Source organism: Serpula lacrymans (assembly GCF_000218685.1).
Source record: "Serpula lacrymans var. lacrymans S7.9 unplaced genomic scaffold SERLAscaffold_6, whole genome shotgun sequence".
Taxonomy (NCBI): Eukaryota; Fungi; Basidiomycota; class Agaricomycetes; order Boletales; family Serpulaceae; genus Serpula; species Serpula lacrymans.
In genome coordinates, this window is record NW_006763295.1 from 657,582 (window position 1) to 674,243 (window position 16,662).

Consider the following 16,662-nt stretch of genomic DNA (forward strand, 5'->3'; position numbering starts at 1 on the left):
TTGCTTGAAGAGCTGGTGACGATTCACCACAACTTCCAAGTTCATTGCATTCTTTAGCCGAACTAATGACCCCCAACCCAGGAATCTCGACCGCGGAAGATGCCAACGCTACCATGCCACGGCAAGATGGTCCTTTCACTGGTAGTACCATGCGTCCGCCGTCCCTCAGTATATCGGACCCGGATAATGACAGTGAAGTAAACGATGATAATGGAGGAGACTATTCTATGCGTATGGAGGAACTTTTCGACGAAGACCAGGAAGAAAACGGTGACGGCGTCGATGAAGAAGAGTTCCTTTACGAAGGTGTAGATGCAGAACTGCTCACGGGAGGTTACCGTGAGCAACTTCGAGACGTCCTGGAGGCAGACACTGAAGAGGATTTCGAGGAGGAAGAAGAGGTAGCCAAGTCTCTGATGCATGAAGAGCGTCAGGAAAATGGCCGTGAACACGATCAGGATGTGGCCGCAGTAAGTCGCGCATGCTACCTCGTGCTCCCTATATCAGCATATACACCTAACTATACCTACAGCATGCAGCCAATACCCTTTCTCTTTCTTCCGTATCTATGCCTCCATCCAGAATGGCTTCCCCGGCTCCCAACGAAATGTCACAGCTGCTCCCAAAACCATTTCTGCATCCGACTATTTCTCGACTTCGGTCATCCACTCCCCAGCCATCTCGCCTAAGTTCAGCTGGAAGCATCAGTTCTCCGTTGTTTAATGGAGCTTCTCCGGCCCCATCTCACTTCTCAGAATTGTCTCGAACATCTACGCCGTCCAATCATGATCATCACCATCGACATAATTTTACAAACGGACATATCTTTTCAGAGCGCGATGTGTTCAAATGGACGGAGCTTCGCACTGCGAATTCGCACGTTTATGCTCCAGCACCTTCAAAGGCTTCTGTTTTATTAGGATCGCCTGTACTAGGGTCTCCGATGGTCTTGAGTGCCAATGGGCTTATATGCGTTGGGACAGACATGGGCAGAATATATGTTTTTGACTTCAAGCAGACGCTTAAATGCATATGCGGTCAGGATGCACCAGGTAAACACGCGGTTCCTCCTTACTTGCAGATTTACTGAAACATTGGTATAGCAAGTACAGCCGGAGCAATAACTGCGTTAGCTTTATCCCACGACCACACGTTTGTTGCCTCGGGTCATGCATCTGGATACATTCAACTCTTTGACCTGAAAAACCCTCAGCAGCCAGTGCGCATCGTGGCACCCATAACCCTTGCAGCAGTGTCATCCGGTCGACAGGAGGGACATCTTGTTGGCTCACGTATCGTCAGCATTGGCTTTGTATCTAGCCGGCATACAGGTCTCGTTTCTGCTGATGATACTGGTTTAGCCTTTTGCCATAGCCTCAACAAGATCCTTTTCATAGACGCTTCTGACGTAATTCGAATACTGGGCAATTACCCTAATGAAGACGTCTCGAAGTCCGATAGTACTATGCTTCCTCTTGGTTCTTCATCTCTCCCTGCGCATGGAGGTATAAGCTCCAACAATGCATCTTTCGGTCGCCGTCGCAAGGCTCGGACTACGGTTTTGGCTATGGCACCTCTTCCGTTGGGTACTATTCCACATGCAACTGACACGTATAATATTGTGGCTTTGCTGACTCCAACAAAGCTTGTTGTTGTTGGGTTGAAACCTTCGCCTAAAACCTGGCTCAAACGTATGCGTGAAGACGAACCAAGTGCTCGAAAAGCCAGGTTTTCCAGGAGAGGAGCTTTGGCTTGGTTTCCAAGTATATCATCTCACTTGTCGGCAGATAAAGTGGAGCCGGTCAAGAAGAAAAGTAGGAATGCCAACAAGGCTGACCAACCTGTGCCTACAACTCCTGTCCTAGCATATTCCTGGGGCCGAACTCTTTACCTTCTACGAGTATCAGAGACAAAAGCCAAGCAGGCGATTGTTAATTCCCGTACGGGAAAGAGTGACGAGGTTGAGGTGGGGACATTAGTATTCGAGGAAGCAGGGAAATGGACTGCTGGAGATGATATTTCTGCCATTCAATGGTTAAACACCAATGTGGGTCCGTCTTTATAACCCTCGTTATTTGACTCGGGCTAACGATCAACGCGTTTGTGTTCGCAGCAACTTGCTGTCTTTACCTTAACAAACCTGATCGTTTACGATGTTCATACTAGCAAGTTGACGGAGCAAGTTCAGTTTAGTGCAGCTTCTTTGGTTTCGCCATCCCTTCCTTATACAAGTAACGGTTCCATACCTTACTACGAATCAATATGCGATATAGCTCATAGTGTCAGGGTGTATAAGGGGAAGATATTTACATTAGTAAGTTTCAATACACCTAATATCGAGTCTTGCCTTGATAAATTGCAATAGGGCCGGGGAAGCTTACAGGTCGGAACTTTGCTCACCTGGGCTGATAAAATATTATCATTGGTTGAGGAAGGCGATTTTCTGAGTGCCATTGAGCTGACTCGCTCCTACTATATCGGTGAGGCTCCTGGTAACCAAAATGGTCTTCCAGAGGATATTCGACAGCGGAAGGACATTCTCGGTGAGAAGATGCACGGCTTAATGGTAGCATCCACACGCTACGCGTTTTCGGAGGACCGAATGACAGATGGAACACATTTCACACCAGACGGTCGTGGAGTTGACCGTACTTCACTATTCGAAGATTTAGTGACGACATGTTCCAAGGCTTGCGTTGCAATGAACGATTTCGACTACTTGTTCGAAGACCTCTTTCAACAATACGATGATACTGGAATTTCCCGCATATACCTCCAACAACTAGAGATATTAGTACTGGATAGTACTATCCGGTCCGTGCCTCCACGAATCACGCAGCGACTGGTTGCCTTACACGAGGATGATGGCCGCCCCGACCTCGCGGAGAGAATTATCTGGCATATTGATCCCACGTGTCTAGACATCGATCAAGCTATACTTCTTTGTCAAAGACATCAATTATGGGATGCTTTGATCTACGTTTATACGCGTGCCTTACGGGACTACGTGTCTCCTATCGTACAGCTTCTTGGTCTCATACGTCAGGCCCGAAAGCATCGCAAGACTATGGATTTTTCGGATCGGGATTCGGGTACTGGCCTTGCCATTGAGCCTGTCATCATGAATGCTTACAAGGTCTATCCTTATCTGGCGAATGTCCTGTCTGGTCTAACCTACCCCAGTGAGGAACCGTTAGACTTTGAAGATGCATTCCAGGCTAAGAAAGACGCATACACGTTCCTGTTCTGTGGACGGTCCAGCGTATGGCCGCTCGGAGAAGGTGGCAAACTCGTGCTAACCGCAGAAGAAGACAGCGGCGTAGAACCGACGTATCCTTATGCTCGTCTTCTGCTGCAGTTTGACGCAGAGTCGTTTTTACACACTCTGGACATTGCATTTGAAGATTCTTATCACAACGAACCCGTCCAGAGTATCAACCGGCTTGTCGTTGTGAAGATCTTGATGGAAATATTATCTTCAGGAAGTCTGTCAAGGGCCGATGTGACATTCGTGAACATTTTCATCGCTCGTAACGTTCCCAAATATCCTCAGTACATCAAGGTAGCGCCAAGTGCTTCACATGAAATCCTTGTCACCCTGGCTACACAAATAGAACCTGATACTCGTGAAGACCGACAGCTCGCGGCCGAATACTTGTTATCAGTATACACCCCTCACGATAGCGATCACATCCTCCAACTCTTCGAAAGTGCCGGGTTCTATCGCATTCTACGAACCTGGCATCGGCAAGAACATCAATGGGCGCCACTTCTTTTAACATACTTTCACGATCCAGACCTGTCATTGACAGAGTTCTTCAACAGCATCGATGATGTCCTTAATACATCCGTTCATACCCTCAAAGGTGTTCTTTCCGGGGAGGTGGTCGCGGTTATTTCTGATGGGCTCCAGCAGCTAATGGAAGCGGATGTCGTAACCACGGCATCACTTATTGACAAGCATGCACCAGAATTGCATGAACAGGCACTGAAAACTCTCCCTGAAGGTGACGACTTAAAGCGGTATAGCTACCTTCGCCATCTCTTGGGTCCGCCTGATAATGACCGCAGCGAAAATGATGTAATATCACGGGGTCCTGGCCCATCCCTTCGCATGAATAGTGATTTATGTCACCTATACATTTCTCTGCGGTGTCAATTCTTCCCGTCAGACGTGATTACTGCACTGGAATATATTCCATTGCAACTCTTGGATTGGTATCAAGTTATGCAAATCTGCGAGGAAAAGCGGGTTTATGATGCTGTTATATGGGCGATGAATCAGAGAGGTGATCCTCGAGAAGCTATGTTGAAGGCATCGGATTTTGAGAAGGTCTTGACACTCAATATCACTCGCAGCCTGGTGGCAACAGCAGAAGGTTCTTTGGGGGAAGTCGAGAAACACGTCAAAGCTTTGAAGGCTCTTGGGCGAAGAGGGATCGCTATTTGCCTCGAACATTCCAGAACGACCTCACCCGGCGAGGTACCGTTAGAGGACATATGGTTCCAGCTCTTGAAAAGTCAGATGAACGCCGTGCAAAGCGTCTCCAGCTGTTGCTCCGGAGATGCATTGTCAGAGCCGCAAGACGATACGGCGAGGGGTGAAATGGTAAAATCGGAGCGGCGTACCCTGTCTACACTACGCTCGCTAGTGAAAGAAACTTTTGAAGCGCTAGTCTCTATCAGTTCCACTCGAGCTGTCTCTTTCCCTCGACTCTTCAAACGCCTCGTTGATCCTAGTAATCTCGACTATGGAATCAGTGGCACATATACAGAGTTCAGAACGATTTTGACGGGTATGTTAGAGTCATATCGCTCTGATGGGGACATGCTGGTTATTTCAAAACACTTGCTTGAACGAGATGTCTTTGATACCGTGGAAGAGTTTACGCGTGAAAGAATGAAAGGTTGGGCTCCTTCGCGCAACGTATGCTCGGGTTGTCGTAAATCTCTTTTGGAAGGCAAAAAGGTGGAGTCGGATGTTGGGCCCCCAGTGGATGTGAATGTTCACGTCGTTGTATTGCGGACAGGAGCTATTTACCATAGTAGATGCTCACCTTTAGATGCTTAGCCACCCCACATTTATAGTACTTACAGGCATATATTATCCATGATTATTTCTATTGTTCGAGTTTATATGTAATCTATTGCACGGAAAACAAACTGGAATAGGTTAACGGGAAAAATATCACGATAGTATGATCAGGGATGAAAGCAAAGCACGGGCTAAAGCAACAATGTCGGCAGCATTATGAATCTATTCGAGACCGTACGTCATTTCCTGCAACAAGGGATTGTACCACGATACTCACCGTCGATCAAGCCACTATGAACCAAGTCATCCAACGATTTAAAGCTCTCTAGCGAGTGTACGTCAACACCCATGGACTCTCCATCCTTTGCAAATGCCTCCACATCAAGGATCATTTGGGTTCTAATCCTTTCTTCATCTCGTCCATCATCGTCCTTCCCAGCGCTAGCTGACGAGAAGAGAGAAAAAGTTGCCTTCTTGCCTTTCTTAAGACGCTTTAAAGACTCTTCCGTTTTCTTCATTGCCGTGAGGTAGTAGTTATATCTGATGAATTGAGTCAGAAGGTGCTAAAAATACTGGAGTAATCGAGGAATACCTTTGACAAGTGACATCAAATACATCTGTAGCAATGGGTTTCAACGAGTCTTTCTTGAGTCGATCACCTGGGCCGCCATTCGAACCTATACCAAAGAAATCTTTGACGGGCCGAAGAATGGAAGTGACGAAGTAACTTGATTCGACAGGCAAGCGCTTGTTTGACATGGCTCTGAACTGCGAAGGTATCGACCTCACGGGGACAAGGGCATCACAGGAGCGCCGAGTCAAAATGGAGACAATCTGGTTCGTCAGAGGAGTGAGAAATGCCTCCAAGGCAGACAATTGATGTTCCAATGCAACTGCGAGAAAATTGTTTAATGCCTCTTACATTGAGGGGATCGACCAGATGCCTAACCTTCTGAGGATATACCCTCATTCCCTTCCGCATTCACTGAATGGGGAAGCATGATACTGATTTCATCACGCCATAAAGCCAACATTTGGCTGGACATGATTTTGATATCGAGAATGACTGCTGAGAACTGTCGTAACAAAAGATCATCCGCGACACTATTTTCAACAGATACACTGTCTGTCATTGGGGGAACTGGGGTAGATGCGCGGGATAAGGAAGATGGTGCTGAGCTCTGCACAAGTGCATTAAAATATTGGTCGAAAATAAAGCATGTTAACCACATCCCAACGTACTTTATCACCTGCGAATGCCGCCACTACTTTCGGTGGAGCCTCAAATGACGGCAGACTACTGTCAAGCCACGTCTTATACCTACTCAACAACTAGGTGCAGAAAAAGTATGAGGGAAGTCACTCGAACAACAACATACGAAAGGCTCTACCTGGAGAGTAAGCTTCCAAAATCGATGGCTTAAGTCAGGGATGTACACCTCTGCACTCCAGCAAGTTGCAATTGCAGTCCATATAGAAGCAGCTTGGGTAGTAGCAAAAGGATGCTGAACTAAAAAGTAAGGACATCAGCTGAATTCCTTAGAGAACAAAAGGAAAAACGGGTGACCTTTTACAAAGCGTTCATTCTTTAGCTCCACTGTTGTCGTCAGGAGCGAATCCTCTAGTTTCCCAATAATATCTTTCCAACGTAGCTGGAAATATACTGGCAGCTGCCACCTCCGCTTGAAATTAACGAATATTGGATGCAAGCGCATAGCCTCGATACAGTACGTAGAAGGAGCTAAGAATTCTAGAGATCGTAGAAATGCTTCTGTCGTTTCGTAATGCTGATGAGAATGATGTCAGTAAAATGTCGAAATACAAAGGTTAGCAAGTAGAAGGCGTTGTACGAACTTTCCTGAATTCATCTGGGTTTCCGACGGAAAATATGACACTACCAAGCTCATCCAGAAGAGCTTTACCGAACTCGGCCCAAATCACATTAGCTATGATATTAAACCCGTCATCCTTTGCCTGCTCTTTGTTATTCATTCCTGACAATGCGATAGACGCAGTTTTGTCTCTTGCTCGGGAAGCAGAGTTCAATGAGGCTTTTTCTGCGATTTCCATGATGTAGCTTAGATCCCTCTCCACAAATCGCAGAAGCTGATTGTAGAGTCTCGCTAATGAGTCATCTGATTCATCCAGAAGATGCATAGATGGCACAGATGATCCATAGCTTGTCTCGAATGGATTTTGCTTTGTTGCAAATGCAGTAAACGGTGTGTACGGTGTACGGAGTGGGAAAGATGCTGTTAGAGGGACAGAAGCTCGGTGAGTGGAAGGGGCAGGAAGGGGTGTGTGTGGAATTATGGGAGAATGGGAAGCATTCAGTGCACCGGGATATATTGTCTAGCAGGAATACCATTACCATCAGATTACTGAACATACTGAACAGTATGCATTCTCACCTTCCTCACAAATCCACGAACGACCTCCTTCCTAAGTATTTCCTCTGCGTCTCTCCATAGACTCAGCGTATCATAAATTCGTAGACACTCAGTCAGGTCAACCATCAACTTCGCCCTTTCTATATCTGACTTCTTGGTTTCATTAATATCCGTAAGAGCCACCAAAGTAGAGGCAAATATGTGATCAAGGTCAGAAGATAACGTTGACTGGACACGATCAATACGCTGTGAGAAAAGACGTGGATATCTTTCAATTGTGCTTGAGTGAGGTCATAGAAAAAGCTCACAAACCCATTGAATCTCATCTACAAATTCACATTTCTCTGCTCGCGCCTTCGCAGTATGGTACAGAAGCTGAGTATATTCAGCGGCTACACGAGCTAAATGCTTCGCGCGATTGCTTTGCGTCCTAAATGCATGTATGATTAAGAGATGAGGATTCATTCAACTGAAATTTAGATCATACCTTATATCAGACTTCACATGTTCTACGTTACTCAGATGAGTAGGCAATTTGGAGGTAGTTAATTCGGAGGAAGATGTTTCGTCCGCCATAGGCTGCGATATCAGGAGTAGAGATTCTAGTCGCGTTACAGACTCTGAGATTTTCAGTAACAGATGAAGCAGTGCCTGTATATGAATGCGTTACTTTAGCACTACCAATAACAACAAGAAACTTTCCTTCTCTTCGCGTATTTTCGCCCGTTCATCCAGTTTTTCTTGAGTAGTATCCTGGATGGTTTGAAGGCTTTTCCTTACTTCCTATATTTACATTGACACTCGTTCGCATTGTGTAGCATAGCGACTTACGAGGATTTCTGATTTAATGCTATTAAGTGGTAGCCTCAACCTCTCCATCCTAGCACCCTCTCCTTTTAAATCGGTACTCAAGCTGATAAAAGCCTCGTAATCGTCATTTATCAATTGAACCAGCTCCTCTTTCAGAGTGGATAGATAGTCCCTCAATTCTGACCGTAAGTCTGGTAAAGAGGTGTAAGACCGTGAAAGTAAGAACTGGTCCACGTCGAACGGCTCTGCTGTCAGATATGGATTATCATGGGAGAGAGGTACATATATAGGAAGGTCATGGTCTGAATGTGAGTCGTCGCTGGCCTGTGTACCGTGGGCGAGTGGATAAGCTTTCTCTCGGGTTGCAAGCTCTTCGGCCAAACGTTCAAGATCGAATGGGTCCTTGCGTTCCACGGATGTCGCGCCAGAGAATTCAAGAGACATTGAAGCAGTGTGTGTTAACCTGTCAACGTAGCACAAGGCACAGCATACGTTCGTGCACTCCAATTCCTGTAACTGAAGGCACCGCGTTTGTTTGGCATCGCCCTTAAGATATAATACATACAAATACCTGCAAACTGTACTCGTCGTCAAACTTCACTTGACGCTGTATCCAGAGTGGAACGTGTTTCATGCTAGCCTCGAATAAACGGATCTCTGCTTCTCACTCTCGAGAAATTTTTGATCCTCTAAATAACGCCTGGTAATGGGTCAGTCGCACCATCCCAAATATCACCAGACTATCACAGGAGTATGGTTTGTATGATTTGAGAATAAGTATAATAAGGTCATCAAATGACTCGGGGTTGTCCCCTGCCATCTATGCCACCAAGTTATCCAGTATCACCCCGTATCCTACTGCTACCTAGAAACGGTATGTTTTGTATGCAGCTGTGTTCAATTCGTTTCTGACTCTTGAGTTCGATTCACCTACTCTCCGGGCCGGGCATTATGTAGCGGACCGCCGAGCCCATGTACGGAATTTCGAGACATGAACGTGCATGAGTGCATGTACCGTTAAACGAACACATTCGCTACTGTAGCCACCACAGTGGTGTGAATCTCGCAACGCAGCCTTTCTCGAAAGCACCAAGCGAGCGCCGGACGCATGGGAGTCTCCGTTGTTTTCCTCGGTGAAAGCAGTGGGAGCCTCACTTCCATCCGATACGTGATTTTTGATGAAATTTGGGGATTGCCGAGTCATCAACTCATGAGGTTTACAAAGGTTCGAGTTCACAGGGCGCAGGCGTGGAGAACTTCTAGGAAAGATTGGACTTGGTGATATATGATAAATGAATGCTAGCGCATCATGTGTGGAATGAAATTGACAGGTTTGGTCGCTTTTTGCTATGCTGGAAACTTCTTCACCTTCATCTTTAGTCACTGATGGCCTCCGAACATAATCACTCTCAGCGTTTCGGTAAAGACGACAGCTCGACTCTTCCGGAAGGCCTGGAACCATATCAAATTGCTATAGCGGGTTACTCGGTGGAACGGCTCTCTTGTCTTCGCTCTCTCTTGAAGAATCAGAATCGGAATCTTCTTCCCTCATGATCGATCGAAGAATATTCAATTACCCGCAGCGCCGTAATCCTTATATACTTTATCCATCATCCCCTTCATCAGTGTACGGTTATCTTCGGCCGGATAGTCGACTTGTCATCCGTGCCAAAAAGTGATGTTCTTCCATGCGTTTCGTAAGGATTTCATCACCATTCGCCCAGACCTGGGGAGTCGGTGATGAGGTCCATCGTGCACTGTTGACAACTATAGAATCTCTTTCTTTTACCGTGATGGCGGCCATGGTGCGACTAAATGCCTTAAATGATATTATTCTCCGCGGACGAAGATTGCAAAGGATATTATGGCAGTGAAAATATCACCCCCTTCTTCGCTTTTGGCGTGCTGACTTCTACACTCTGTTTACGAATCTTAGCGAGATGCATCACAGGACTCCATCATCTAAGCCGGCCTCATACTCCAGGAATACCCTCCAATCTGTATCGAAGAATCCGTAGTCCAGACATGGCTCATACCTCTAGGCCATAACTAACATATCTAAGCCAAGGTACAGCAAATAGGTTCAAGGCACGTATTGGCCTTGTTATGTCGCGGGTTCCTGTTTGTAACGGTTCTTTGAAAGAGTTCCGTTACTTATGACATTGTCTGACTTTGCGAGATATTTCCCAGAGTTTACTCCGTGGCGTTGGCACGCCTTGGGACGAATGGGAGAAACAAACTCCTTTTGAAATTCCTCTCGTCTCCATCCTCTTAGCGATAATCCCCCCACTTCTTCTACGGGCACGGGATGTCTAATTCTCCGCTGCAATCTATCTGATATCATACTCCGCGCTGGCCCGTGACTTCTTTACGTTCTATATTTGGCATCCCAGCTCCTACCATTTGTAACAATTTCTAAGCAGATGGAATTCTCGCCTTCTTTTTGAAGTGAGTGATGCTGAGAACAGTATTGTGAGTTTTTATGACTTGTTTAGCAATATTGATGACCCATCTTACAGCACTCTTACAGCACTTACAGCACTATTGAGTTAAATTGAATGGACTGTCTTTCCCACATATCACTTGAAAGAAAACAACGTTGTGTCATTTCAAACTGCAACCTGTCAACATGTCAATGCGTCCCCACAGTTTTGAATGAGTACATATAATGAATTACGAAAGAAAATGAGAGTTATTGTATGTGATACATGGTATTAACCGGATGTCCGACGCCAAAACTAAGGAGTCCTAGCTATGCAAGATGGTCGGATGATACGCATGGGTATGACAAAAGACAGGAAAAATTAGATAAATGATGGTGTCAAAAGAGAAAACAACAACATGGGGTATAAGTGTAGTTGAACAATAACAGCAACAATGATTACATCATCATTTTTCTTCAAGGTGAGCGAGGAATGCCACCCATGTCTTCTTGTCAATAATGCCTTCATCTGTATGAGGTGATCAGAAATATTTTACAATTTCAGAAGCATGCAACGACCTACAGTCACCGTCTGTGTCTGTGACAACAACGTATCGTGCGCCGAGCTTGACGAAAAACTGGTGGACGAGCTCCAACGGGGCGTTGGACTGAATTGTCAAAGGGGCCTGATTAAAAGAGATAGAAAACTGGTAAGCCTCTCGCAGCCCTTAGGTTGACAGTGGTATATCGAACTGACGTCATCCATGTATACGCTGAAATCGAACGGATCGACACCCGCATGCGAAGCATTGTCTACTAAAGACGAAAACGAAGCAGCCATATCCTCGTGCGTGTACGTCGTATTGAAGTGGACCTCCTCATTTGCGTCCTCTGCGACGATGGCTAGAATTTTTTTGTTGATCAGGTCAGAGCGCAATCATATTGGAAACAACCAGAAAACATACTTAGAGCGTGCTCCAGCTCGCTAGCGCCGATATAACCAATCATCCTCATCCCATCTTGGACACTTTGTTTGACGATTGGGAAGCCGCTATCATCATGCCCATCATTAAGCAAATTCTGCAACTGATCTCTTAAGCTCTCCACATTATTCGTACGGTCCAGATGTATTACATCCACATCACGGTCGGTCTGTATCAACACGTTGGTTAGTAAGAACAAATACATGAAAATGAATATAACAATCATACCACATCGTTAATTGAAAGGTTTCCCCATAAGTACTCATGCTTGGCATCCAAATATGGGAGCTGGGAAAGTCTACCCCGACGGAACAGTGCAAGAAAAAATCATTAATAGCCTGAAGCCAAAGCACAGCTTCGTGACGCACTCAATCACGAGGTCGTAGATGCCCTTGGGTTCAAGTGCATCGGCGACGGTCTTGGCGACAAGAACAGACAACATCACAGGCACGGCATACGTGAGAGTATCCGTCAGCTCGAACATAATGACGGCCAATGAAACAGTCGTCCGCTACAGCGCAAAATCAATATTAGCCAGGAACTTGGTCCTCGGAGAAAAAAGAAATAGACGGAATAGAGCATAATCAACGGTACAGAGGCCGACTCACCGTCACTCCGGATAATGCTGCGGCTGCACCAACCATAGCATACAGCCCAGGGATCACGCAATCCATATCCCCACCGCAGACACCAAAAACCCGGCTGTTGGGGTATTGATACTGCAGCCACTGAACGCCGATGCCAACAATTCGGCCAGCACACGCACCGACCCCAAGGGTGGGGATGAAAATACCTGCAGGGACTTTGATTCCGAAGGTCACGATGGTCAATGCACCCTTGACGACCATCGCGATAAGAATCGCTCGGACGACTGGCCAAAGGTGGCTAAGACTTCCTGGATCGAGCACGCAGAGCCCTGAGTGGGTATTGCCACTCCCTGTGCGACATTCGGCGAAGAGATTGTAGACTAGCTCAGTCCCACCCATGCGGGTGTAGGGATTCAAAAAGCACAAGATGGTGGTGGCGAGTGTCACCTGAGAGAATAAGCAAGACTAGAACCCTCGGAGAAAAGATAAACGTACAAGGATGACTTCAGCAATAGGATGCGTCCTTAACCACGTGGCGCCGCGTACATCGCGACTCCAGCGGTAGTTGAGTTTGGAGAAGTATGCACCGTAAACACCCTATGCAGCAAGTCTAAGTAAGTTTGGGTTGAAGTTTTACCGACGTACCCCGAATGCGCCGAGGAGAAGAAAGAAGACTAGTTCGTATGCATGCCAATCCTAGAAGAGCAAAAGATCAAACGGCTATAGCAAATATAGACAAGCAACTTACTCTATCATAGGTAACCTGGAATAAAACTAGTTTCCCTGTCCCTAGAGGATCAAGGAACCTCAGGGTGATCGCTGCTATCATAGCACAGAAGAAACTGTAAAACAAAAGACAAATTTTAATCACAATTTTGATGCATATTCTATTCGTATTTGTTCACCTTCTCCACATGACCTACATAGGGTAGTTGTGTCAGTCAGTGATCGAACTAGGATAGATGATGGGATAAACCTTTGGTGGGAAGAAGTATGACACTTCTTCCAAGCTGAAAAGGGTTCCGCCTATAGGAGCACCAAAAGCTACAGCGACACCAGCAGCACACGCGGCACTGAGGATTTCACGCCTTTTGGCTGCAGCAGCGATGCAGAGTTAGTACAAGCTAATGCAATAGTTGCTGGCACCAACCCTCATTATTTTCGTACTTGCTATTGTAGCGGCTCACTATATTACCTATACAACTTGCGATATGGACAAATGGGCCTTCTTTGCCGAGTGAAAGACCAGAAGCGACCGAAAGGGCAAGCCCGACAGACTTTGTAAAGAGAGTACGACCCCCGAGATACCCGTGGATAACGAAACCTTTAGAAGAGCCACCGTTAGTTACTTTCCTGACCATGACAAATTAGATGCGCACCAGAAAGTATGGTTTTGATCTCGGGTATGCCACTTCCAGCGGCCTGGAGACGACCTTGGTTAGCTAAATGACGATCAAATCGAAGAAAGTATACGAACGTAATACATGAGCTTGCGTTTAGGCTGGGTTTCAGGGGACGAAGTAGGCGATGACGTAGTATCTTTTCCGTTGCCAAATTCAGGCGAGAGAACACCAGATTCTTTGCGAGTGATGAAAGAAGTTGACGCAGTAAGATGAATAGTGAGTAACGCAGACGTCACGGCCAAGAGCAGCTACGGGTATATGCGCGGGTTGAGAATCGATATGAATTGAAATGAGGACAAAGAGAGGCATACCGCGACACAAGCATAAGCAATATATTCTACCATGTTTTCATGATCTCCGTCCAGCACCTGACCTCCGTGCGTCCAAGATTCATACGCATATGACCATGTTCTCCATGCAGGACAATCGGTATCATTAGATAATAAAAGATCGTCAGATGTAGTTGGACAACAAAAACTCTTTGCTCTCCATAAAGAGGTAGTACAATAGCCTTCTTTTGCGTCAAATAACCATTGTTCTCCACGGATGACGAGAAAAGCGATAACAGAAGTGAGAAAGCCTACGATGGTGACGATGATCCAACCAAGACTTTTGTCGAAAGCCAGGCGGATGCGAGAGCGTATAGATTTACCCCTTCTTAATCGGGAAAAGCGAACAGAGTCTTTGATTGCGTCATGCAGCCAGTCGATAGATGAGAAAGAGGAGTACCACACCCGTATACCGTTTGTGCGTACATCTGCGTCCTCGTTCGGCTGGTCTGGCTTTGAGCTGATGAGGGGGGCATCATACGCAGATATGGGGCGTTGGAGTAGCCTGCTACGAAAATAAGAGCGATCTCGCAGAGAAGAGGGTGAATGGAGAGGCGAGGTGGGGTTTGAAGAAGCACTGTGGGGGAGGTCGATGCCTGGAAGAGCAGGAAGGTGGCGTCTGAGACGAAAGCTACCGATGTTGCCGCTGGTCGTGCGCTTTGGCTTTGGGGCTACGAGGAGGGTGCCGTAATCCGTCGAGTCTGTATTGGAGCGCAGAGAAGTGAGCTCGTCTGCTGTGCTGACTCTGTTGAGGATGGTTGGCGTCGTCGTGCTGCTGCCTATTCGGAGCAGACGTTGCCTTCGCCATGCAATAGTCGACGGCCCACTGAGCGGACCTGTCGGGTTTTCGGACAAAGGGGGCGCTAGCGATGACGACGAGCGCGTTCGCTGCAGTGATTGGTCCATTCGTCCAGCTGATAACCGCACACGTCTTCAAGTCAGACTTCCTCACTGAAATGGTCGTTGGCGTGCCCCATTCAGCATGCCATCCATATATGGTAATTCACTCTGGCCTCCTGCTCGTGTCTCATTGCATTCGTGCACAACACCAGCCCGCTCACACGAGCACATTATCTACTCAACACAGCTCAGCTATACCTTCTTTGCAATAGCATACGATCTCTTGTTCTCAAAGAACGATTATCCCAGACACGCCCTTCCAGCTCTTCCCATGTCAACCCAGTGAGAATACCTGGTACAGGCGATCAAAACAATTTAATCAAAGCTTAATCCACTTTACAACCCACAATTGCCATCTCCGATGCAAGAATAACCTATACCATACCTTCAAACTGACAAGATGGCGAATCTGTGGGTGCGCTGATAAAAACCAAATAAAAACTGCATCATGGCCATCCAACATTAGGGTAGTTGACAATGGTGTGAAACGTGCGAGCCCCAGAACACCATCTTCCTCGAACTAATAGCTGCTCAACACTGTACTGAAGTGACACTCAGTGACTGAACCAAACCTTACGGTGGATGATTGGTTACGGTTCAACTTTCGAGCCCGGCCAATGTCCGGCATAATATTTTTCAAAATCCGATGTACCTTCAGCTATTATATTTGTATTTAGCAAAATTCGAGCAAGGCCTTTGATGGGCGATCAACGAAGATACATTTTAATTAATTTCTTTGATCCAGCGAGTGTGATTTGGGCAAAAGCCAGTGTGATGAGAGATCGAGCGAGCGTGCAATTCAATATGTCAACATAGGATTTCAAGCGTCCAAATACATCAAGAAATTACAAGTATTACACATATACTGACAACCCCTCTCCTCAAGGTAAGATCTCCACCTCACCCGCTTCGATTGTGTTCTGCATGGCTGTGATACCGGCGGAAATAGAAGGACAGCGAGTAAAAACGGCGCGGCTGACAGCGATAACGAGAGGAGAGGTAGACTGCCTGAGAAAATAGAGATGAGACAGTTTCGAAGTCGACGAGTCAAAGGTCACTTACCACGCAGCAAAGATACCAATTCTACGTCCTCTGGTGACCAAATAGAAGGGACCAGCTGTCCCAGCATCAGGAACCTCATAAACCTGGCCGAGGTATGTGCGAGTGATAGCCTGTGAGGCATTTGGCACATTACCTCCAGGTGGAGCGGCAGGGGTAGCGAGCGAGCCAAGTGCTGTGGTGAAAAGAGGAGAGCTGGTGGTGATCGGAGAAACTGTCGCATAAGCACTGGCACCCAAAGCAGGAGTAAGCGGAGAAGAGGCGGCACCCAAAGCAGGAGTGCGTGAAGAAGCAGCAGCTGAAGGACCAGATACCACAGTAGAGCTGGCGGCAAGCGACCCTTGAACTATTGAGGAAGATGGGGAAGAGCTGGTGTATATGGGACTTGATGGAGTTGAAGGGCGGGCACTGCCAAGAACAGCGGACATCATGAGCATAGCGTTGCTCCTACTCAAGGTTACGGATGAGAGGAGAGAAAGGAGGATGTCTGGAGGTACACGTAAGTTAGTGCAATAATCAGAAACATGAGAAGGCCTTACTCATAGTTTCTTCCTCGTCGCTGAGGCAATCTTCACTCACGGAGCGTTCAGGCTGCTTGGAAGAGTTTGAACGACCAGGGGGAGGAGATTGAGTCATTGCAATTTGGAAGGAGGAGGTAAGTATGTCTGGATGATAATTGTGAACTCACCCGTACCTTTTATAGCTGTTTGCTTGAGGCAGCATAGACTTACAGCCCATAGTGAC

General features: G+C 46.7%; 5 protein-coding genes across 5 annotated transcripts; 1 reads left to right on the forward strand and 4 right to left on the reverse strand.

Moving 5' to 3' along the window:
* Positions 1-65: 65 nt before the first annotated feature.
* SERLADRAFT_368707 (uncharacterized protein) lies at positions 66-5,202 on the forward strand (the record flags this gene model as incomplete). The annotated part of the gene is made up of 7 exons (XM_007317364.1): positions 66-474; positions 894-1,037; positions 1,134-1,900; positions 1,961-2,047; positions 2,114-2,314; positions 2,366-4,969; positions 5,173-5,202. The coding sequence occupies 7 exons, from the start codon at positions 66-68 to the stop codon at positions 5,200-5,202; spliced, it is 4,242 nt and encodes a 1,413-aa protein (XP_007317426.1).
* A 72-nt stretch (positions 5,203-5,274) lies between these two features.
* On the reverse strand, positions 5,275-8,679 carry COG2 (uncharacterized protein; the record flags this gene model as incomplete). Its single annotated transcript, XM_007317365.1, has 13 exons — positions 5,275-5,547; positions 5,609-5,896; positions 6,022-6,161; positions 6,334-6,367; positions 6,427-6,545; positions 6,603-6,822; positions 6,890-7,123; positions 7,301-7,387; positions 7,447-7,671; positions 7,738-7,833; positions 7,930-8,076; positions 8,107-8,208; positions 8,257-8,679. The coding sequence occupies 13 exons, from the start codon at positions 8,677-8,679 to the stop codon at positions 5,275-5,277; spliced, it is 2,388 nt and encodes a 795-aa protein (XP_007317427.1).
* Positions 8,680-9,840: 1,161 nt separating this feature from the next.
* SERLADRAFT_387007 (uncharacterized protein) lies at positions 9,841-10,378 on the reverse strand (the record flags this gene model as incomplete). The annotated part of the gene is made up of 2 exons (XM_007317366.1): positions 9,841-10,102; positions 10,172-10,378. One exon carries the CDS (start codon positions 10,037-10,039, stop codon positions 9,869-9,871), a length of 171 nt encoding a protein of 56 aa, XP_007317428.1.
* Positions 10,379-10,820: 442 nt separating this feature from the next.
* On the reverse strand, positions 10,821-14,907 carry SERLADRAFT_355634 (uncharacterized protein; the record flags this gene model as incomplete). The annotated part of the gene is made up of 16 exons (XM_007317367.1): positions 10,821-11,186; positions 11,241-11,343; positions 11,415-11,560; positions 11,623-11,809; positions 11,869-11,938; positions 12,009-12,151; positions 12,249-12,674; positions 12,723-12,824; positions 12,873-12,923; positions 12,976-13,069; positions 13,133-13,146; positions 13,204-13,322; positions 13,378-13,551; positions 13,607-13,649; positions 13,705-13,878; positions 13,942-14,907. 16 exons carry the CDS (start codon positions 14,863-14,865, stop codon positions 11,125-11,127), a joined length of 2,832 nt encoding a protein of 943 aa, XP_007317429.1.
* Positions 14,908-15,740: 833 nt separating this feature from the next.
* Positions 15,741-16,649, reverse strand: SERLADRAFT_414947 (uncharacterized protein; the record flags this gene model as incomplete). The annotated part of the gene is made up of 4 exons (XM_007317368.1): positions 15,741-15,867; positions 15,922-16,405; positions 16,458-16,512; positions 16,613-16,649. 3 exons carry the CDS (start codon positions 16,459-16,461, stop codon positions 15,741-15,743), a joined length of 615 nt encoding a protein of 204 aa, XP_007317430.1.
* Positions 16,650-16,662: the final 13 nt, after the last annotated feature.